The 23,321-nt window shown below is 39.7% G+C and overlaps 1 protein-coding gene across 6 annotated transcripts in view; it reads right to left on the reverse strand.

The window, feature by feature from the left end:
- st3gal3b (ST3 beta-galactoside alpha-2,3-sialyltransferase 3b) overlaps nt 1-23,321 on the reverse strand; it is an 84,998-nt gene that overhangs the window by 43,008 nt on the left and 18,669 nt on the right. For 2 of the 6 annotated variants that reach the window (XM_053487277.1, XM_053487276.1), the window contains exons 2-7: nt 12,748-12,891; nt 5,655-5,717; nt 5,462-5,530; nt 5,200-5,265; nt 5,067-5,108; nt 471-510 (exon numbers count right to left, since the gene is read on the reverse strand). In XM_053487277.1, coding sequence (XP_053343252.1) covers nt 471-510; nt 5,067-5,108; nt 5,200-5,265; nt 5,462-5,530; nt 5,655-5,717; nt 12,748-12,856 — 389 coding nt within the window. In that variant the 5' untranslated portion in view covers nt 12,857-12,891. Of the gene's footprint in view, nt 1-470; nt 511-5,066; nt 5,109-5,199; nt 5,266-5,461; nt 5,531-5,654; nt 5,718-7,603; nt 7,670-12,747; nt 12,892-23,321 lie in introns of those variants that run through there. The other 4 variants (XM_053487280.1, XM_053487278.1, XM_053487281.1 and 1 more) reach the window with 4 other exon arrangements.

Here is a 23,321-nt window from a genome sequence, read left to right on the forward strand (position 1 = left end):
TGCATGTTGACAATAAAGTCTGCATGTTGAGTTATTAGTAGCAATTGTTGGGAGCAAGTCCCACGGCCCCACCGAGTACCGTACCAGCTCGAGAGGGATCTGCGTTCGCGTTTTTGAAGATTATGAACCACAAATTATGTCCTTGTTGGAGATTTGAGGTTTCATTGTTGGTTAATTGTACATTGCACTGCTAGTCTTTGACGTTGCCCTGTATAGGCATGAACCATGGAAGCTGCACTTTTTCAGTTTAGTTCCATATGTTTTGAGATGAGCGAGTACACCAGATCTTCCATGTATTGAGTAAGCTCATTAATATTGTTTAAAACAATAAGAAACAACATACTTATGTATAAAAACTATATACGTATATATATATATATATATATATATATATCTATAAAAAATATACACACACACTGTATATTGTCGTTAGCGACAATTAGGCTAAAAATAAATAAAATCTGACTTACAGCTTCGTTTCCTGCGGCCCAGGAAACTCCTGCTTTACCACTGCAGAGAGAGAAGACACACACGAATGAGGACGAGTTCATGGCAGGATGAAGGACGGCAAACACACACGCCTTGGCACGGCTCGTGCGGATTAACGCTGCTGCTAACAGCGCAAGGGAAGAGAAAACCTCTGCTGTGAAAAAGTCAGGAAACAGCAGGTGCGGGAAAAATAAGCGGGTTTCAGCCAGACAGCATCATCCTCTGCGTTTAGCATCAAAGCACGCGCGGCTCATGAAGCTCGTAAAGTTCACAAAAGAACAAAAAAAAGGATGAATAATGAGTTTGAAGAAGCAAAAGGTAAGAAAATGCCTGCAGTCAAATTAAGACTAAGAAGATTAGCAACTTAACAATTCAACTGAAACGCTCCAGCATTGTGTATACACTCGGCAGCGCTAGAACACGTGGGAGGAAAGCTTGGAAACGGACTTTAACAGCAAGCAGACACTAAAAACACAGAAGAACTCAAACTACTGTCGCCATGTTTAATAATCAGATTTACAGAAGAGAGAGACGGGAGGGAATCAGCTCATGGTACAGATGCAGTGTTAGAGTTCGACTACGAACAGGAAGCCAGAGCTGGAGATTTACTGTAACGCAGCAGCAGCGCAGTGCTATAGGCAGGAGAAAAGGTTATAAGGTATAATAGACAATATCAATACACAGTCGACCCCTGGAATTCAGGAATCCACACCCTAAAGCACCCCCAAAAATGGATGTGGTCAAAAAAAATGCCTGTAACTGGCTGTTTTTATAGTTTAAACCCCAAACCTGCTGCCATTTCAAACTCAGGTTAATACATTACACTTAAAAAAAAAAAAAAAAAAACAGAATGTAAAGGTAAAGTCCTATACTGTACAGTACTGTACTATTGTGTTTCCTGCAGGGGTGGAATGTAAAATACAGATCTTACCCCTGTACTGTATGTACTGTAACTCATGCAAGCGCATTTTCTTTGGCATCAGTACTTTAGGGTAAATACAGTAATAGTAATTCACCACCCAAGCCGGGTTTTCCGCTATGGTCGCTGTGTGTTATCTTTACAGTACACTAAAAAAATGTATATAAAATATATTTTATATGGAAATTTAGCTGTATTTGCATTAATATTTATGCTACAAAAATAGTAAATAATATTTTTGTTAATAGTTAAGACGCATAAAGAAATTCTATATCGAAAAGAAAAAGGACAAAAAAATTAAATAAATAAATACCACGAAATTGTAGGGGTTTCCGCAAACAATCGTCAGTTAGGTTTTGAGGAAAAACCTGCGTTGGCTGAGGCCGAGGACTCGCAGGGGTCCTCGTGCAAGTGAACCGTGACTTCGCAGGGGGTCGACTGTATATATAATTTACACTTTGGACATTGAACATCCCATCTGATTTAAAACAATGTTTGCCAAACGTCTTTATTTTTAATTCTAAGCTACAGTTAAGGAAAATATTTATAGTTTGCTTTTTTTGTGCATTTTAGCTAAAATTTTGTTTAATATACTGTAAGAGGCGGGGCCTAGGTAAAAAATAATAGAACTATAAGTACAAATGTTTAGCTAATATTAAGTTTTGCACAATTAACCTTTAAATGGTTTCACACTGACGGGTCATTTTGCAAAAAAAAAGATATTTTACCACGGGTGAAAATTTTTTAAAATAACAAATCTGTGCAACAACGTTTTAAGTCACTGTTTATGTTACTACTTAACTAATGCAAAAAAAAATCTTTTTAAAATAAATAACTACCCATAAACCGCCTACGTAACGTTTGCAAGTTTGCTAACGTCATTTCACTGGATTTTGACATTAACTTCAACCGTCATTAAAAAACGCTCCAATCAAGCGCGACCTGAATTTAAATGAATATTTCAGGTAACAAAGCCCGAGGTTTCCTTATCCTGCATTCTTCCCGTTACCCACGCTAAACACACGCTAAAGTGAAGTTTCGGAACTATCACGACGGATGTCATTAAAGCTCTGACAAGTTGAAAATCATCAGGTTAACCAGGTTCTTGCTCGGTAACTAAGTATCCTGAGTCTAGTCAGTCAGAGGGTTAATGTACGTTATGCTGTTTAATTATTTATAATCTATTTATACCACTACCTGTGTAAAACATTATCTCTTGTTACTGGAAGGGCTTTTTTTTCGGCTCTTAAGTGCTTTGGGAAGAGGAGAGCGCTGCGCCGTGACCCTGTGGGCTGCTGGAATCAGTAGACAAACATTAAGCAACAACATCCAGGAAAACAGCTTGAGGTTTCATTCGTGGAATTGACCACGTGCACCCGGGGCCATGGTTTTTTTTAAGGAGGGGGGGGGACTGGGGGTGTGATTAAGTGAGTGGAAGGGTGGAGGTGGGGGGGGGGGTGACGGTTGATTTAAAGGTTCAGATCAGGTGAAGAGGCTAAAGTGTTGTGTAAATGAAGTGTATTAATGGCACACAAATAAACAGTCGTGTTTATCCGAGCACATGATCATCTGCAGAAACAGGAAACCCCCACATCCTGAGCTCGGACTCGGCCGGTGTGTATCTGTGCCGGTGTGATACTGAGCGGGACGGGGACGAATATAAAGGCGCCCAAACGAGTAACCTTTTTCGACGCTATCCCATAATATTCGAAATGACAGAACTATCAAGCGATCTAAACACAAACTACTTGTGATTTACTGCGCTTATGGTACATCACCGCTTATGACTGGCTAACAACTTAAAGTGCCCCTATTATGCCATTTTAAAGGTTGCTAATATTGCTTAATGAGTCTCTTAAAACAGGTTTACATGTATGCAAGGTAAAAAAACCCTCCAAAAATATATTTAATTTTACCCCATTTTTAAATGATTCGTAAACGACTCGTGTTGAAGCAGTTCGAAGATTCAGTCTGTCTAAACCCCGCCTTTCCGTGAGTCCTCACTTCTGTGATTGGTCAACCGCTACAGCGTGTGTCGGAAAACGAAACGCCCATGACCATGACCGCCGGCTCTGGAGACACGTCAATACATAGAAAAGATAACGTCGGTTTTCCCGTGTAACGACCAGCTAATTTTATGTGTGTGAACGCGAGTGAATCGAAAATGTCTGAAGTCCGTGTTCATTGTATGCGTGTTATCCAAGTATACCGAGTATGGTTCGGTCTCACAGAGGCCGATGACGGAGGGTGAGAAGTTCGGGGAATATGTCCAGTCAAAGATAATCCGGTTAAAAAAATCTTCAAAAGAAAATGATCCATTACAATTTCTCCTTCTCTCATCCAAACAAATAAGAGCAGCGCAGCTCCACCATTACCACACACGCATTTTTCCCCTCTGGGCTTGCCATAGAAGGGCATGGGTCATGCACACTTCAGGAGTGTGTGGCCGTAAGGGCTTGGAGCATGCACACTTCGCGAGTGTGTGATGCATTTTCCCCTCGGGGGCTGCCGTAGAAGGGAATGGGGCATGCGCACTTCACGAGTGTTAGAGTTCAGTTTTGGTGAATGGTGGAGAATAAACAGTTAAAAAGGATTTCGTGTGTTCTCGTTTTTTATTGTTTTTTTATATTACAAAGTGTTTAAGCGAACCCGGCATGAATGCTCGGTCACATTAACAAGAGTGTGGTAACGTTAATTGTAAGATGGCGGGGCAAGTTGTTTGTGATGTAGAATGTGGGCGGACATTATGCAAATATGTTACGGAGTGACGTGGATCCATAACGGAGTAAAAATGGATTTGCTAACGACTCGTTTAGGCGAATGTGAGCCGACTCTATTTTTTAAAAGACAAAAACTTCATTTATCCTGCACTGTCAGGGTCACAGATAGTGCAGATAGTTTATGTTCCCATACAGCTACATGACACACTGCAGGAAAGAAAATATTTGAAAAAGCATAATAGGACCTCATTAAGCTTATTTTTTTAATGCAAGGACAATAATGATGCATTGAACACCATGACGTAACCATGACAACGAGCATATCGAAGTTTCCTGTTACCTGCTCTATGAAACTTGCACCGCTAAACGAACATAAAGAATAAACTAACAATCAACAAAAAAGGATTTACCAAGAATGGTACGATTCATAACTTTTCGATTTAAAGCGACAAAAATCGCTAGTTAGCTTTTAATAACATTTGATTAGAAAGTCAGTTAAAAATTACATGAAGTTTATGGAAACATCGCTAAATCGCATAGATCAGAAAACTGTAAACCGAGGACTACCTACGCATGTTAGAACGCTTTGTTATGGCTTAGTTGCGTTTTTTTTACAGTTTTGATTCACGGTATTAAAGCATTACCTTAATGTAAACGTTATCTACCTAACAAACAGAAACCTGTGTATTTAACTACACGGTTAGATAGCTATCTAGGCTACTGAGATTAGCTACATTGGAGAGCTAGCTATGCGAGGGAACAAATTCGCTAAATAAATCATTTTGCGATCGATCAAGTCAAACCACCTGATCAAATCAGATAATGTTACAAAATGATAATGTTTAATTTAAACAGTTTTTTTTGTTTTGTTTGTTTGTTCTTGTTGTGTTTCAGCACATGTCTAGTGTAGGACCACGCCGAGGCGGATTGACCTGTACCTGCGCCTTTCCGATCCTTGGAGGGGATGTCCGCCTTTGGCTCTGAAAAACAAAACCATCAGTTAGACCCGACTGTAGGCTCCTGGAGCAGAGCATTATGGGAAATATCGAACTTCATCACCCGGAATCATACCGATCTTGTTCATAGAAGCTCTGATGATATCGTTGGTGGATCCGTCCCGCTCCGGTCCTTTGGGCCCTGGATCAGTCACACAGTGAATTAGCATTATTTAAATTAGTAATAAGAAAATAATAAATACAGAATGTTAAAAGGACTTGTTCGAATTAAACCACCACCGTCACCGTCACCGCCACAAAAAAACAAAACAAAAAAAAACTAAAGCCGCCACCATCATCACCATGACATCATTATTTTAGACGTGAGGTGTTTCTACCTGGAGTCACTTTAGGGTTAGTTTTAGGTTCTGTAAGCTTTAGAGAGACAGTCGGCGCCACACGCACGTCTGTGAAATAGAAGAGGTTAGAAATCATCAGTGTGATAAAGCCCAGGAAACCCACAGCGATCATTAAACACCAGCTTTTTAATTAAGCTTTTACTTCTCCAACACTGACGTGAGGTGTTTCTACCTGTAGCCACTTTAGCGTGAGGTTTTGTGACCTTTAGAGGAAAAGTCGACTCCTTGTGTACGTCTGTGAAACAAAAGGAATCAGAAATCAGCAGTGTGACAGCGCTAACGAAACCCGCGGAAACCGAAAACACACAAACACATTTCCTGGAATACTTTCTAATTGTTTTAGAAAGTTTAAACAGTGACAACTGCAGGGGGCGCCACAGCAACCAGAAACACGCGCCGCTCCGGAAATCCATCCGCTCCGGAAATTTATGGTGACTAAAATAGATTGTTAATAATCATTGAAACGGACCATTACAGTTTTCAATCCTTGTTTTGTTAATTGTACATTAAGCAACTTAAAGAAATCAAGTACAGCCTTAACGTGGCATATGTACACCTTTTTTTTGCATTTTGTATAAGATTTAGTGAAGACGTGGCACCGCGGGTCCTGAGAATGTTATCAAGGACGATAGAAGAAAAGGGAGACGCTTTCAGTTTGGTTTTTAAAGCAGTCGGTGCCAAGAGGAATCGTAAATTAAGGTTAAGTGAAGTTTAATGTCTATTTATTTCATATTATACTTCATTTAAATGTCTTTTCTTAATGTCTCGATTGCTTTTATATGCCCAAATATGATTATAGTGTTGGAAATTGTTAATAGTGGTAATATTTTTGGGTGGCTGGAACGGATTACCTGCACTTACATTATTTCCCATGGGACAATGCGTTTCACAATACAAAATTTCACCTTAAGAAGGTACCGCTGTATTTACATGAAAGCAAAAAAATAGATGAAATGAATCAATGTAACAATTATAAATTGACTGATTATGAAAAAAGACAAAACTGGTGAAGCGTGAAGACATATTTTTAAAACTAAAGTGCAAAAAACTTAAATATCTAGCAAGAAGATAGAAGGGAAACTTTACACTACAAAAGACATCTTCACAAGTGAAAATACCTTAAATATAGTTTAACTTATCCACAATTCCTTAAAATAAGTAAATAGGTAAATACAACACACCAAATCTAAGATCATTAGACGTTTATTTTCTATACAAATTTTGCAAAAATTTTAACTGAAAAATTCTTGTTCTATTACAAGATCACTTTACTAATTTTAAGCATTTTATTTCTTGAAGGAATAAAATTATTTGCTAGAAGAATACGAAACTTTTGCCTAAAAGTTTAGTATTTGTCTTCAAATGAGCTTCACAATCTTATACTTGGTTTGTTAGAATTATGCTTTATGAAATTGTGGATAGATTCAAGATAGTTTCACTCGCCAAGATTTCGTTCTTCAGGTGTAAAACATTAACAAAATAACAACAAAAATCAACATAACGTGATAACGTAAAATCAACATTAATCATATCGTATCCTAAGTGTATCGTATCGGACAGGAATTAGGTGTTGCTCAGTCAATCTATTGTAAGTCTTTTTATTTTCTACTTAAAAGTAAAAAAAAAAAAAACAGAAGGAAAAAAAAAAAAAAAACCACACTGGTCTGAAACCTATGAAAATGTGTTTAGCGTAGTGAAGCCACGCCTCCAGCAGGGGTTTCCCACGCGTCGCCATCTCATGATGTTTGTGCGAATGAGCCTAGCGTTCCTGCTTCTGAGATTATTCTGAGGTGAAACTGTGAGTCATCTCACCGCACATCGGACTTGTGTAAAAATTATTTTAAAAAATAAATTAAAAGTGGAACTACAGTTTAGGTTTAGTAACCACCAGCACCACCACCACCACTACCACCACCACCACCACCACTACCACCACTACCACTACCACCACCACCACCACTACCACCACTACCACTACCACCAGCACCACCACTACAACCACCATCACCACCACCACCACCACCATCACCACCACCACGGAAAACAAACAAAAAAAACCCTACAGGCCGCCACCACCATCATCACCATGACATCATTAGTTTAGACGTGAGGTGTTTCTACCTGGAGTCACTTTAGGGTTAGTTTTAGGTTCTGTGAGCTTTAGAGAGACAGTCGGCGCCACACGCACGTCTGTGGAACACAAGAGTTCATAAATCATCAGTGTGATAAAGCCCAGGAAACCCACAACACCAGCTTTTTAATCAAGCTTTTATTTCTCCAAAACTGACGTGAGGTGTTTCTACCTGGAGCCACTTTAGGTTGAGTTTCTGTGACCGTTAGAGGTAAAAATGGCTTCTTGCGTAGGTCTGTGAAACAAAAGGAGTCAGAATCATGCACTGTCAATCACTGTGCAGACGAAAACAAGCTAAAGCCAACAGCAAAAAGGACAAAAAAAACAAAAAACAAAAAAACAAACACACACGGAGACATTTTCTGGGATGATCCAGAAGCTGAGCTCGGGTTTGTTACAGAAAGTTTAAACCGAGATAACTGCAGGGGGCCATAGCAACCAGAAATACGTCGCGTTGGGAATCAAAGCAGTGTCCAACTAGTTTTTTTTGTTTCAGCTTGAACTTTATCTTTCAGCTCAAAGTTTTGCCAAATAAAAAAATATAAATCAGCTGGCTGATGATGTTAAGAAACACATTGTGTGCTGTAGAGCTGCTGAGGCGAGCAGGCAAGCAGGTACAGGTTCACCCACCTTGGTGAAACCGAGTGCCAATAAGGGACAGAGGAACCAGAGCGAAGTCAAGCCCAATGGACAAGAACATCAGAGCACATAAAGCTGACAAGCTGAGAACTGCTTCAGGAGTGTAATGGTTTGCGCCACAATGAGGGGAAACGAACCATGTGGAAATCACAAACGTTCTCTAAAAAATATTGAAGACACGGACTGTTTTTAAGACCAAAAGAAGATAATATGAGAGATGAAGATGTTCAGGAGCGACTCGGTGTAACAAAAAAAAAAAAATACAGGAAATATCATAACCTGTGACGTAAAGCGGTAACGCGGACGGCGGGATCGCTCCGGGCCGACAGACCCCCGGCGCCGTCGTCCTCACCTACCCGCGCGTTAGATAAATAAAGAAATGAGCGCGGAGAAGATGAAAGTGACATGTCTGAGCGGGACGACCCGCCGTCGATGCGCTCGGATCTTTTTAACGCATGCCAAACATGTTGCTGCGTTTTTGCCCTCTCTTTTGTTATTCATCATCACAAAAAGGGCTGCGCTTCCTTCCCACTTACCCTTTCAAAGCCACTCGCTGCGATTCATCTTTACAATTTGAGCGAAAGGCCTTGCATAACAGGAGTCAGGTTCAAAGAAGAACCCTTCCCAGGTCTGCGTGATTTTCCAAAATAAACCCAGAACAGCTGTTGAATAGCGCTGTTTATAATTAATCCGGCTGCGCTTTTTCATTCTTTTTTCTTTCCCAAACTATTTTTTTTTCTTTTCCTCTCACACAGAAGTTCAGGATGATAAAGACGGTCGAAGAAAAACACGTCCCAAACTGCTGACAAGTGTTAAAAAACGAGCGATCTGTCAAACCAAAACTGACGCGTACGCTATAGCGAGCGTGCTGGAATTTTTCTATACCGTGATCGTTTTCTTAGAGATGACTCGACATGGCGGGTTTATCCGCCAGCATCCAACAATCACTGGCGACTAGACACCAAATGACCGCGATACACCTTTAATCAGCGTCACTTCAGAACTAAATATTTATTTGGTTCGAACCAGTTACAAATCTCACCCAAGAATAAACACATGTTAAAAGGAAAAAAAACATTTTCTAAAGGGGTTAAAGGCCTCGCTCTAGCGCCCAGCAGGTGCAAATTGGTCATTGTGGGGTTTGAACCTGCGACCTTCTGAACCGTACACTATCACGCAAAAGTTTGTGATCACTTGCAAATTTCTTTGTTTTTGTTTATTGATTTATGTTTTACATTCTACAACAAAACTCTCAGAACTATGAATCAACACATATGGAGTTAAGTAACAACAGTTATTTATCATTTTATTACAGTTGTTAATTTAAGACATGAAGGTCGGCTGTTCTGGAACAGTTCGAATAAGAACAGTATTGTGTTAAGTGTGTTTGTGAAACCCATCGATGATGAAACTGTCTCTCAGGAAGACCAAAACTGAGCTCCGCTGCAGTGGAGAAGTTCATTTAGAGTCACCAGCCTCAGAAATCAGCAATTAACAACCAGTTATGAAGCTTTACAGAGCAGAAGGAGCAGATAAACATCTCAATATCAACTGTTCAGAGGAGATTATTGTGTGTTTTGTATAAACACCTTCAGTGTAAACAGAAATAAACATCAGGAACGTCCATGGAGTTGGAAAGGGTGTACAAACTTTTGAGTGATAGTGTAAGTCCAACACCTTAACCACTGAGTTACTCCTAGTTGATGTGAGCGCTCTAACAGGGCTGTGGATGATGATGAAAACCTGTACCTTCACTACAGCCAAGTGAATTTTAATTGCTTTAAAATTTTAATTATTGAGTAATTAACTGAATGGTGGGGTCGGCTTTCCATTTTAAATCAATTCACACTTTCGTTTTATGGCAAAATGTTAAAATCTCTAAAATGTTATAATTTTCTTTATTTTTTTGGTTTTAAATCACCAGTGAAGTATTACTGAACCTAAAGAGACCTATCTATAACGTCTTAAAACAAGTTTACTACAAAAAAAAAGCAGTTGTAGGATTATTAAGCTTATTTTTAATGTAAAAAATTTTAAGCAATAAAAATTGGCAGATAATTTTGAAAGTTTCAAACTATTTATTACTTGAAAGAAGCAAAATTATTCGCCAATAAGAACGAGACAGTTTTCACTCGAACTTTTAGTAACATTTGACTAGAAATCATTTTAATAATCTCATATTTGGAAGAAGACAAGACAACCAGATGCACAGGGAGGAAGCGGTTTGTGTTTTTTGGCAATACACTCACACCAGACCTTATACATAACATTTAATCCGGAACATTTTTGAGATTTTAACATTTGAACGTTTACCATAATATAATTTTTTTTTTTAATGTTTAAACTATTGATTCAGTTGATCACCCAGTAAAGTGCAAAAGCAATTAAACTTCACTCAGCTGAAGTGAATACGCAGATTTAAAAACATTCACGTCGTTTGGCCGACGCCCACATACAGAGCAACTTACATTTATATCTAATTATACGTCTGAAGTAAAGCATGTAAGTAAAGCATTTGAGGTTTTTTTTTTTTTTTTTTAAATCAAACAGCTGTGATGTAAGAGGAATGAAACACTAGGGGGCGTGCTGTTACAGGATAATACAGTGACCCCGCTTTGTCACACCGCGCCCAGAAATACCAGGAAATACCATTTAACAAAATGCAATGCAACTCCTTTTCTTATTTATAAAAATAATCCTAAACTAAAAAATAAATACAAATATATATTTTTTAAATCTAAAAAGAAAATGCAAACTAAACAAATCTAACTAAACAACAAAAAGTGTTCGGTTTTTTAATTGTGAAGAAACTAACGAGACGAACACGAGACGCCGAAATAATGTTTAAAACCTAATAAATAAAATACGAAATATTAATCTCCATAGTTAATTGTAATGAATCAGGAAATGAGGCTTAGCCACAGTAACATGTCAAGGCTCCACACACACACAGACACACACACACACACACCCTTCTTTAATAAATGAGGACAATCTGTGTATTTCTATCATCAATTAATCATGAAGTCACTCATTCATTCTTCTGTCTGTGACTCGTCTCTGTCTCCGTCTCTCAGGAAGCGTCTGGACGTCAGAAAACATCTCGGCTGGAGAAGTGAAAAAAATAAACCTGTGCTGTGTTTGAGTTTATTTGTGAGGATAAAAAACAGCCTGAACTTCATCCAGCCAAGAGAACTGGGCATGCACACACACACACACACACACACACACTATTGTTTTTTAAGAAGAATTTGACCATATATGGCTCGTTCTCGTGCTGAAATCTCCTGAATAAAGAGCTTTTGTGTTGCGCTCACATCACGCGCTGATCCGCATAAACCGACACGGAGATGGAAGTGGGGTGATGACATCATCAAAGAGCGCCAGCCAAACACGAGACTTCTGGGAATGTTTCTCCTCGTACCCGCCTGGCTGTGAGACCCAATACTTACAACCGAATGCGGTTCTTTTCTTTTCTCTTTGCTTTATTTCCACTCAGTTCCAGGTGCGAGATTTACTTTAAAAAAAATGATTTTAAAAATTAAGCGTTAATACGTCATTAAACCTGGTATGTCTTTGAGATCCCACCTTCGTGTATTTTATAAAACCAGATTAAACTCAGACGGAGAGACACCGGTAAGGTCTCGGAGCCAATCTCAAATTACTTCACTGTTCTCTTACGCCCTCTGCTGGACAAACACGAGAGGTTCAGGAGAGTTTTCACTCTGACTCACACTCACACACTCACACACTCGCAAATTCATTTGTTTCTTTTCCTGCCTTCATTATTTATCTTAATGAATAATTATTACTAAAAAGAAAAGAATTTATTTTATTTTATTTTTATAATCACATGTTCTTGTTCCTATATAGTATTTATATAATTATCAACAGTATGATAAATTATTTGTCTAATAATTAAATCTGTATATTTAAAAAATTTAAAAATATTATCTGTAAACTAAAATTAAATTAAATCATTTAGACTAAAAAGTAGGACAACTGAAAAGAATTAATCCGGTCTGTAAATGTTATATATATATATATATATATATATATATTTTATTTTTATTTTTTTTTGTATATTGTTTTTAGTGGTAGAGTATCACAAACTGGTTCATTAAAAAAAATTGTGACTGTCTTACAATAAAGGAGTTTTTACAGTATTTTAAACTAAAATATATTTTTATATGTTATAAATACATTTATTATTTGTTTATTTATTTTTTAACTAAATTAATACAAAAGTTTTAACCTCAGGGAGTCTGACACACACACACATACACAGTAGCATTGCAGTGACGTGGGACGTGAGAGTGTGAGGTGACCACAGCGCCCAGACGTGCTGAATGAGTGACCACAGTGAAACACCAGACGCCGCGAGACACGCGACAAGGCGACAGACTGCGGGACGGCCGGACCACGACAGGGACGCGGGCGGGCGGGCGGGTGAAGCGAGACGGCGGGGACGAGACGGGACGGGAACGTCACTCACATGGTTTGGGTCCCCAGGGTTGGAGGTGGAGTCTCCAGGAGGAGTAGTAGATGAAGACCAGCACCAGCATGGGGCAGAGAGCAAACAACAACTTGTGTGAGATCTTCATGATCCTCTGACATTCACATGGTACTGCTGCTTCACCTGCGGGGGGACAGGGGGAGTGAGACAGAGAGAGACAAGAATGAGACAGACAGAAAAAGAGAGAGATAATCACTGTTATTATTACTATTATAATTATTATAATGTACATGACCTTAAGCTCCGTGAACTCAACCTCAAAGCCAATCGGTTTAGATCACGCTAAGACGAATTTCATTTATACTATTTAAGTTCCTTCGTGTAGCTGACCCTGATTTAACACCACGGTGACCTCTGACCTCTTTCACCAACAAACATCTGCAGATCTCATGATCACCGGAATTTGTTTTTTCTTGTCGCTCGTCAGCGATTAGCAGTTTCCTAAAACTCCCGACTCAGGCGTGACTCCGCGGGACCGAGTCACGCGACGCTCTGGTTGCACAAGCATTCGCTTCGTCTGACTCATAAAGTCTGAGAGGGGGCGTGGCCTGGTTAGGAAATGTGTTTAAGTTAATAAACATTGGACTGAAGGGTTCTGAAGTTCTGGACCATGACTGACGCTATAACCGAGCAGGTTCGTATACGGCGCTGCGGCGGCTCAAATGGGTAAGGCCCTGGGTTTCTGATCAGAAGGTTGGGGATTCGAGTCCCAGCAACGTCAAGCTCCTGCTGCAGAGTCCTTGGGCGATCCCCTTAACCCCGCCTCAGGGCCGAGTGTGTGTGTGTGTCTGTGTGTGTGTGTGTCTGTGTGAGAGAGAGAGTGAAAGTGTGTGTGCTGTCACCAACATCAACAATCGGGTCGACTGATTATTGATTGGTCCGGCTTATGTTTGTAATTTTTTACATCAATCGATAAAGCTTATTTTTTTACCCGACTGTTGATAAGATACAGTAAGTCCGCTACGTACGAACATTTAAGTTACAAACCTTTCGAAGATACAAACGTGTGTTTATGTATGTTCAATCCAGGAGTTACATCACATGTCCAGTAGAGACGGGGAAAAAATAAACAGTTAAGTTATGAACCTCAATTCTTTTGTGTGCTGATTGACGTTTCGCCACACTGACTCCAAAATAGATTATTTTTACATTTCTTTCATTTATATTTAATGGCATTACATCATCAAAAATTATGCACGTTAAAAGCCTTCAATCTGCCTTTTACTGCAAACTCTGTGAGCGAATCAGTCTCAAACACACTCATTACACACACTTACACCAGTCTGAACACCGCGAGCGCTAATCAGTCGAGCATCACGCGTGTTAGAAGCTGCACGTGTGCTCGCTGTTGAGTTTTGAGACTTCGGAGGCGTCAGAGGAGATAAAACATCACAGTGTCTTTACAACCGTACAGCTAAACTATTAACACAAAACTTGTATCTGAACTCACCCCTGTGTGATGGGACTGAATGATCAGGGCCCAAGTGCTAGAGGGTAACAAAGCCCAAGTGCTTATTTTTATTTAAGGCTGGTTATTTTGGGTCGTTCCCAAAAACGCACCCGATGGATTTTGATTTACTTCTCCGCCGATGTGAGCTAAAGACATTGAGGACGCAGAATTCGGTACGATGTTATGCCGATCCCTCTGTGCCGAGTCCATCTGTATTACCGTTCTGTAAATATCACGATTTTAAATATTTTTTGCAAATAACTCGATCCTAGCACAGTTTAAAGAGCTCCACCTGTAGGATTGTAGAAGAATTGCAATATTTTTTACCATCTCAAATGCAAACGGACAAACATAAAAAATAAAAAAAATAGATTTTTAGAGTCAGACGTGATACACAAATTGTCACACAAAAGAATCGTGACACATTGCCGAAGCGATTTTACCCCACCATTCTATTTATTTATTTTAATAAAATTTTATTTAACACTTTTTTTAAACAACGGTCATCATCGCAAAGCAGCTGCAGAATAAAAAAAATGGACTTTATTATTTTATTTGATTTATTTAAGTAAATAAATTTTTAAATAAAGATAACTTTATAGGAAATGCCGCGGGGAGAGCTCGATTCACCTTTTATTTAGATTAATAAAAAAAAAATTAATGAATTTATATATTTTTTAAAACTTCTTTAAGAGCTCAGAAAATTACTACGATTAGTAGCCCCACCCCCAACCCCACCCTCCGTCTCCTCCGTACTCCTCCCATCTACAGAGGAGGATTCATACGGCTCGGTGTTACACTTATTAAAGTCTAATCTAAGAGGAGAACGCCTTGTATTGATCGCTGTGTATTGATTGTGTAAAGTGCAGGGGCGAGTAAACAACGCTGAGCAAACTGGATGTTCGGGGAAACGGCCACGTGTAAACGTGTACAGTCCAAAAGTTACCATGTGCAATTCCGTCCTCGTGACCAAATCAATCAATCAATCAATCAATCAATCAATCAGTCCTTCGTGGTCTAACATTCAGTTAAACATCGGAACCACTTCACATTTTTTATTTGTCGTACGATTTGCAAAACCTCAGAAACCAACCAGCTTTTCATTTTACTGGTATTAGACAAAGTGATGAAAAATAATAATTGTTTAGACCCATTTTCATCAACTTTGACTTAAACCGTCCTTGCAGACATTCTCGGGACACGTGAATGAAAAAAAGAAAAAACAACAACAACAAAAAAAAAAAAAACCTGTTCTTGCCGTCTCTCCAACTTATTAGTCATGATGCTAATCAACACTGATTAAAGTCCAGACTGGAGGTCAGGAGATGCTGATTAATCGTCTGCAACATCCGCTCATTTATTTATTGCTTCAACAACAATAAAACCCATTGTTTAATAGGCCAACTTTACGCGCCGAGTTTCCTCCGTTCTCATTAAAAGTGTTGAGTCACGATATCGCTCGACTGTTCGCTAAAAAAATTCCAAACGACAAACAAAACGCTACTTCACGTCTGAATAGGAATATCAGATTTCACTGGTTATGAAATATTACACTTGTTGTCTTTAATAAACTCTGTTTATTTTCATCTTCGTGTGTGTGTTCACATTATGCAGAATTATTATATTTCTTTTCATTTGCGCTTATTTCTAATAAAACAAGACTTCATTACCTCCCGGGTTGTGTGTTGACATTACTCTGGCGGGTATTTGCTCGAGCGCGGCGGCGGCGCCTCTTTACCTTCATGTAAACGAGCCGAATGCACAAGGCTCTTACTTATTATTGTTTTTTGTCTCAAAAATATTAATTTCTTTCTCCAGACATTTTTTAAGCATTATTATTATTTATTTTTCCCCCCAGAGTAACTGATCTGTAACAGAATATTGTAAAAGCTTCCTAAAACTAAACTCTCACCTCTGACCCGCTGTGAATAAACACACGAGTGTGTGGAACAATAGATGTTTTGAGCAGCTATGGACTCCGAGGTGGAGGACGAGGAGATGAAACAAAATCGTAAAAAAACAAAAAACAAACAAAAAAAAAAAAACACAGACTCTCAAAACCCTGGCGACTTTCTGTGAGATGAAATTACCAAAACATGTAGCGTGAAGAACAGAAAGAACACTCGCGCGCGCTCACCCTTTCTCTATCTCTCTGATGGTTTTACCTGGACGGAAAAACGTCCAGGTCTTGTTTTATTCTCCGAGAACAAACGCGACGCTGCGATCCAGCTGTATGCAAGTTAGCAGTCAAGGCCTCGCGTGAGGTGTGTGGGCAGTGTGTCAGTGTCTGTGTGTATGTGTGTGAAAAAGAGAGAACACTGACAGACAGCCTTGCACAACAAACGCTCCAGTGTTCGGCTCGGTTTCTTTCAACACGACAGCAGGAAGTCACGAAAACTTGCATGTTACAGGAACTCGGCTGGGAGTTATCGCCCCGTCCCCCGTACTGTCCCGTCCTCGCTCCCAGACGTTTCCAAATGTGAAGGAGTTCCTGGGAGGCCGGCGTTTCAGATGTGAATCGGACAGGCTCTGCCGTACAGAGAAAACTTTCCACCCAGCTCTAGTGAAACACTGGGATAAGTGGACTTATATTATTATTGTATTTTCTGCAAAAGCTGAGGTATATTTTCAAGAAATCGCGCCATTTCCGAACATCTTAGCTCTTGGACGTTTACTTAAAATGTGAATCCATTCAGAATGGGGGGAAAAAAATGACCTGGTGAATGAAAAAATTGCAAAAAAAAAAAAAAACAGTTAATGAATGTAACCACACAGCTCCAGGAGGGGTGAGGAACGCGCTTTAAAAAAAATCCCCTCTGGACATTTTTTAGGCCACAACATTTTCCACTAACTGGGCGACGTGTTCAGAACTGATCAAAACTGCGTGTGAGGCGTCGCAATCGATTAAAAACAGCCTGAGATCAAATTTAAATGAGTTTTAATCTCTGTAACACGAGAAAACGAGAAACACATTAGATAAATCGCTTCTATTAACCAGAACAGACTCCGAGAGCGCTCGCGTGGCGACAGTGACGACTGGTAAAAGCGCTAGACAAATAAAACTGAATTAAATTCAATTATTATGGAATATTCATATTGTGATCCTTCTGACTCCCAAATCTCAACAAAGAAAAAGTTCAATACTTTTAATTTATATATGTTAGCACTTTAAACTATTCACACTATGCGATAGGAGAAATTATTTGCTATGTTTGTTTAAAACGGCAATAAGGAGAATTAATTGAATTTATTTGTGATGCTTACAGAATCGCAATATAAATCGAATCAGCATTTGTGTATCGTGCACAGCTCAGCATTCAACACTATCATCCCCCAACAACTGATTGGGAAGCTGAACCTGTTGGGCCTGAACACCTCCCTCTGCAACTAGATCCTGGACTTTCTGACCGGTAGGCCTCAGTCAGTACGGATCGGGAACTGCACCTCCAGCACCACCACACTGAGCACTGGGGCCCCACAAGGCTGTGTGCTCAGTCCCCTGCTGTTCACACTGCTGACTCACGACTGTGTGTAGCAACACACAGTTCGAACCACATCATTAAGTTCGCTGATGACACGACCGTAGTGGGTCTCATTAGCAAGAACGACGAGTCAGCGTACAGTGAGGAAGTGCAGAGGCTAACGGACTGGTGTAAAGACAACAACCTGTCTCTAAATGTCGACAAGACGAAGGAGATGGTTGTTGACTTTAGGAGGGCACGAGGCGACCATTCTCCACTGAGCATCAACGGCTCCTCTGTAGGAATCGTCGAAAGCACCAAATTCCTGGGTGTCCACCTAGAGAAGGACCTCAGCTGGTCCCTCAACACCAGCTCCCTACACAAGAAAGCCCAACAGCGTCTCTTCTTTCTAAGAAGACTGAGAAAGGCCCAGCTTCCACCACCGATCCTGACCACCTTCTATAGAGGAACTATCAAGAGCATCCTGAGCGGCTGCATCACTGTCTGGTTTGGGAATTGTGCCATATCGGACCGCAAAACCCTACAGCGGATAGTGAGGACAGCGGAGAAGATCATCGGGGTCTCTCTCCCCTCTATTGAAGACATCTACCCCACACGCTGCATCCGTAAAGCCACCAGCATTGTGGCTGATCGGACACACCCCTCTCACACACACTTCACACTCCTGCCATCTGGAAAAAGGTACCGAAGCATTCGGGCACACACATCCAGACTGTGCAACAGCTTTTTTCCACAAGCCATCCGTCTCCTCAACAAAAAGGGACTGGACTGATAAACACACACACACACACACACACACACACACACACACACACACACACACTAACACAAACATTATCACACAGCTTAACTCAACTACCCCAAAATATTGGGACTGGACTGACTAATCAACACAAGTGCAGACACACTGACCTACACCACCGAATTATCGTACACACCAACCTGTAAATGCTTCACTCTTTATCTTTTGCACAATGATCATTACTGGACTACATTTTGCACTAATTCCTCAATTCTTGCTGCTGTTTTAAGGAATGTTTATGTTTACCCACTACCTCAACACCATATTTTATGTTCTGTTATGTTGTAGTTGCACACTGTCACTTTGTTGTTGCTCTTGTTTGCACATTTGCACGTGCACTTTATGTTGTCTATAAAAATGTTATACTTAGCTAGTTAGTGTTTGTTAATTTATGTTGTAATTTATGTTAGGTCTCTCTGTCCTGTCTATGCTAGCCAGCTAACTAGGCCTCTTGGTTAGCTAGTTTAGTGTCTTTGTTAATTTATGTTGTAAATTTATGTTGCATGTAGCACCTTGGTCCTGGAGGAACGTTGTTTCGTTTCACTGTGTACTAACTGTTTATGGTTGTAATGACAATAAAGCCCACTTGAACTTGATCTTGAACTTGAGCACACACACGATATCTATCACAAGATAAAGGTTTACACCTTTACTTTGTACATTGAAAATTACATTTAAAATATTTTAATTTTAAATGACAACATTTACATAAAACACACAAAATAAGACGTTTAAACAAGTCGTCAAATGCGAAACTTTGAATTGCTTGAAGCAGTAAAGTCTTATACTGGGAATTTAATACGCAACTAAAAATGACGTGTAGTATAAAGCCGCGTGCTCGGGTACATTCACACGAACCTTAATATTACACCAATAACAGGAGAAACCCCACCAGCACACAATCAGAACACAAACACACATCATGTGACCACGTGTCAGTTAGAACAATCTGACCTTATCCGACCAGACCGGAGACGGGACAAGTTTGCGGGGGGGAATATTTACTTATATTTAATATGTAAACATTAGCCGTGTAAGTGCTTGATCTGATCTTTTCTTTCTGGTTTAAATAAACACGCCCTCTCTGTGCATGTTTGCCCGACGTCAGGGTAATAATAGCCGGAGTGACGACGAGCTTCCAGGAAGGGAAAGTCTACTTCCGTTCCTGATCAGTAAACTGAGGGAGAACAAACAGCCCCCGTCGCTCCAGCTGTTCCTCCACCAACTCACACACAGTAAAGCATCTACTGTACAGTGTTGGGGGACGTTACTGTTTAAAGTAACTAATTACATTACAAAATTACCGTCATTAAAAAGTAATCAGTTACATTACAGCGTTACCTTCTGATCAAAGTAACTAGTTCGAGTACTTTTCCATCGCAGAAAATGAAAACTCCTTTGTGATTCCTCATGCATGTTGTTTTAGTCAAGACCTTTATAATTATTCTACCATCATCACTCAGTGAAGTTTGGCCCATAATTGTCGGAATAACGAAGTACATTTTTTTTTTAATTGAACTAAGTAACTGAGCACTTAAATTGCGGACCTAACGTGTTAGATTACTCGTTACATCAAAAAAATAATCCAAGCTACTTTGTAATGCGTCACCCCCAACACTGAGCATCTAACCAATCAGAGATCATAATGGATTCTCATAGCCAGAAGGCGGGGCTTATCAAAGAAAAAAAAGGATGGATTTCAAACTCGACTGTAGAAATACTGTCCACGTAACCATAGCAATAAAGTTGTAAGTGATGTTTATTTTTATTTTTATAAGATGTTTATTATCTACGGACGTAGCGCTTCTACACGACGTTCGTTCAGAATTCACCACAAAACCGGGCGTAGAGAAAGTGTGTGAGGTTTAAAGGCGGTGTGCGATCATCAAATACATTTCTGCTTTCTGTTAATATCCATCGTTTGTCTATCGTGTGTTTTCTCAGCACCTGATCAGATCTGTTCAATGTGATCTATCTATTCCATACATGGGTCAATGACGTGACGCCCCCTTTTTCTGTCCGGGTTAATTTTATTTTGCAGAAAAAACTAAAAAATACATAAAAATTTCTCATCTACTTGTTATACCTTTTTTACCTACTAAACCACTCTAACTTCTCCAAATTTTTAAGTTTTTCATCATTTTTCTGCTATCCGAAGTGCCAAAACACCATATGGGGCGACCGTCCGGCCTTGACTTTAGTTAGGACAACTGGTTTAAAAACACTTTAAATCAACTTAAATATATCCCTTTTCCTAGTTGGCATAATTTCAAACATGTTTTACATCCATTGACAAAACTATAAAACATTTGCTCATATATTTTTATCATGATATACAAACGAATGTTGTCCGAATTATGTTGATTCTATCCATATCATCCGGGGCGACATCAACAAACCACAATTTTGGGACCTTTTTTTTGAAAAACATCTCAAGGATGGGATACTGCATCAGCCAGACACAAGTGAAGACCCCCTGGAAACAACTGTATAGTAAATCAGTCTCTCTCATATAGTAAGAAAAAGCTGTTTTTTAACGGCTGTGATGTCGTAGTCACTTTTGGTTATCATGTGGGGCGACCACCCCAAAACCTGTGAATTATAATTTTTTTCCACAAATCTATATTTTGATGATAAATTTGATAGTGCTTTGTCACTAGAAGAAGCTAGTTTGGTTTCTGAGGCTAACTGTTAGCCTGTTATACTTGAGTAAACTTGAAAACATCATATGGGGCGACCGAGTATCATGTGGGGCGACCACTGCTAAATGTGTTAAATGATAGATATATGTCCTATATTTGTAGTTTTCATATCCTATACATCAATTACCGTACTTTCCGGACTATAAGCCGCGACTTTTGTTACACAATTTCAACCCTGCGGCTTATGCAGAGATGCGGCTAATGTATGCATTTTTTCTAACGGCCGCCAGGGGCGCTCGAGCAGAAAAGGTAAGAGTGAGACATGTGATGTCGAGGAAGACGCAAGTCACAACCGCTAATAAACACCATAGAAGAAGAAATTTAACGTACGGTAACTTTGCACGCTTTGTACATGAATAAAATTAGCATAAGCCTACCCTCATCATGGAAAATGCAAAAAGAAAAGCATATGACGCATCTTTCAAGTTAAAAGTATATCGAGCTGGCCGATAAAGAAGAAAACAGAGCTGCAGCACGTAAATTTCGCATAGATGAGTCGATGGTGAGACGCTGGAAACGGCAGCGGGAAGAACTGGAGCAATGTAAAAAGTCGAAAAAAAGAGAAAAGCTAAGTTATGTTATTAAAACATTGAAAACTCTTTTTGTGTACCGTCTTTCTTTGTAAATATCCCATGTTTCAATGTGGGCACATGCCGTTTCAATGTGGGCACATTTAAAATATGTACTAGGTGCGGCTTATAGCCAGGTGCGGGTTATAGTCCGGAAATTACGGTATATACATAGAGTTAATTGTTTAAGCATAATTATTTGTATGTTTTATCTTTTTTTTTCTAAATTCAGTCATTTTTCATTCTTTTTATAGGGATAAACATTTTGTTGTAGTACAATACTACAGGAAAAATGTAAAAAAAAAAAAAAAAACGACACAATGACATTCTATTTATCTGACTATACATGTATTAGTCATTTAAAACAAATTTTAACCTATTTTACCTATTTCCTAGATGGCACGATTAACAAGCAAAGAGAAGACTGCTCGTCATAGACAGAAAGTCAACTCGATCCTGCAGCAAGAGCAGAGTATCTCGCAAGGAAAAGAGAGAGGTAAAGAAAAAAAGAGCTTCTGTAGCAGTGAGCTAGAGTCACTAAAGCTACAGAAAGTAGGAGACCAGGGTAGATCAAATAAAGAGTTTAGACTGTATGCTACAATGAGCTACTAAACATTGGTCACCAAAAACAGCTGTTCTCTAATGAGAGTAGGTTCAGGATAAGGAGGAAAGAGCACAGGTGTAGAATGTTTATCTTGTTGTTGATGAACAACTCTGTACACTAGTGTTTCAGCTACCAAAAAAGAAAGCATGAGGGGAAGATTCCATATGTGAAGTCGGATGAGTTATCAGAGAGGGAGAGGAATAATCTGAGAAACAAGTGGAAGGCTGAATCCAGAGGATACAGGGTAGGGCTGGGTGATAAAACGATAACGATATGCATCGCGATAGACACGTGATCGATATCAATAAAAAATGTGTTCGATAAAACGGAAAACAGAGGTCGCGAAGCTAGTTTGGTTGCTGTCATGCGCACTCGCTCCGCGACCGGCACTAGGACCCTGAAGTAGTACGGTTGCGATTCAGGAAGTAGAAAATGAGACAAGATGGCACTGATGGGAAAGACAAACGAGTCGATGCATGTCCATTTTTTTATTTACTGCGTTGTCAGGCGATATTACAAACTTCCGGTTGGATTCCGTACTTAAATCAAACCAAAAACTACTAAAAGAAAACAGGTTCAGGCTCTATATTCCAGCTCATCTCACATTTTCGCGTTCACGCACATTGGACTGCATTACCCACAAAGCATTGCCTGCACTGGACTACACTTCCGTAAACAGCTGCCGTAAAATCAACCTCTCTCCCGCAACAGCGGGTATAACTGTGTAAACTCTTGCTCTCGGCGTGAGAGAGTTCTTACAATGACTCGCGTGGTTATCCTGCCTGTTTGCGCTATTTCCGCGTTTGGATTTACCGTTCACGCTACAAGGGCTAACTGCTAGTCTTCTGATCCGCTTCCATTTGCCAGTGACAGTTGCATTAACAAAGGCACTCGCTCTCTGGTAACCTAGCAACGTAGGGAGTGATACACTAACGTCAATCATG

The sequence above is a fragment of the Clarias gariepinus genome, chromosome 25 (genome assembly GCF_024256425.1).
Source record: "Clarias gariepinus isolate MV-2021 ecotype Netherlands chromosome 25, CGAR_prim_01v2, whole genome shotgun sequence".
NCBI classification, from domain to species: domain Eukaryota; kingdom Metazoa; phylum Chordata; class Actinopteri; order Siluriformes; family Clariidae; genus Clarias; species Clarias gariepinus.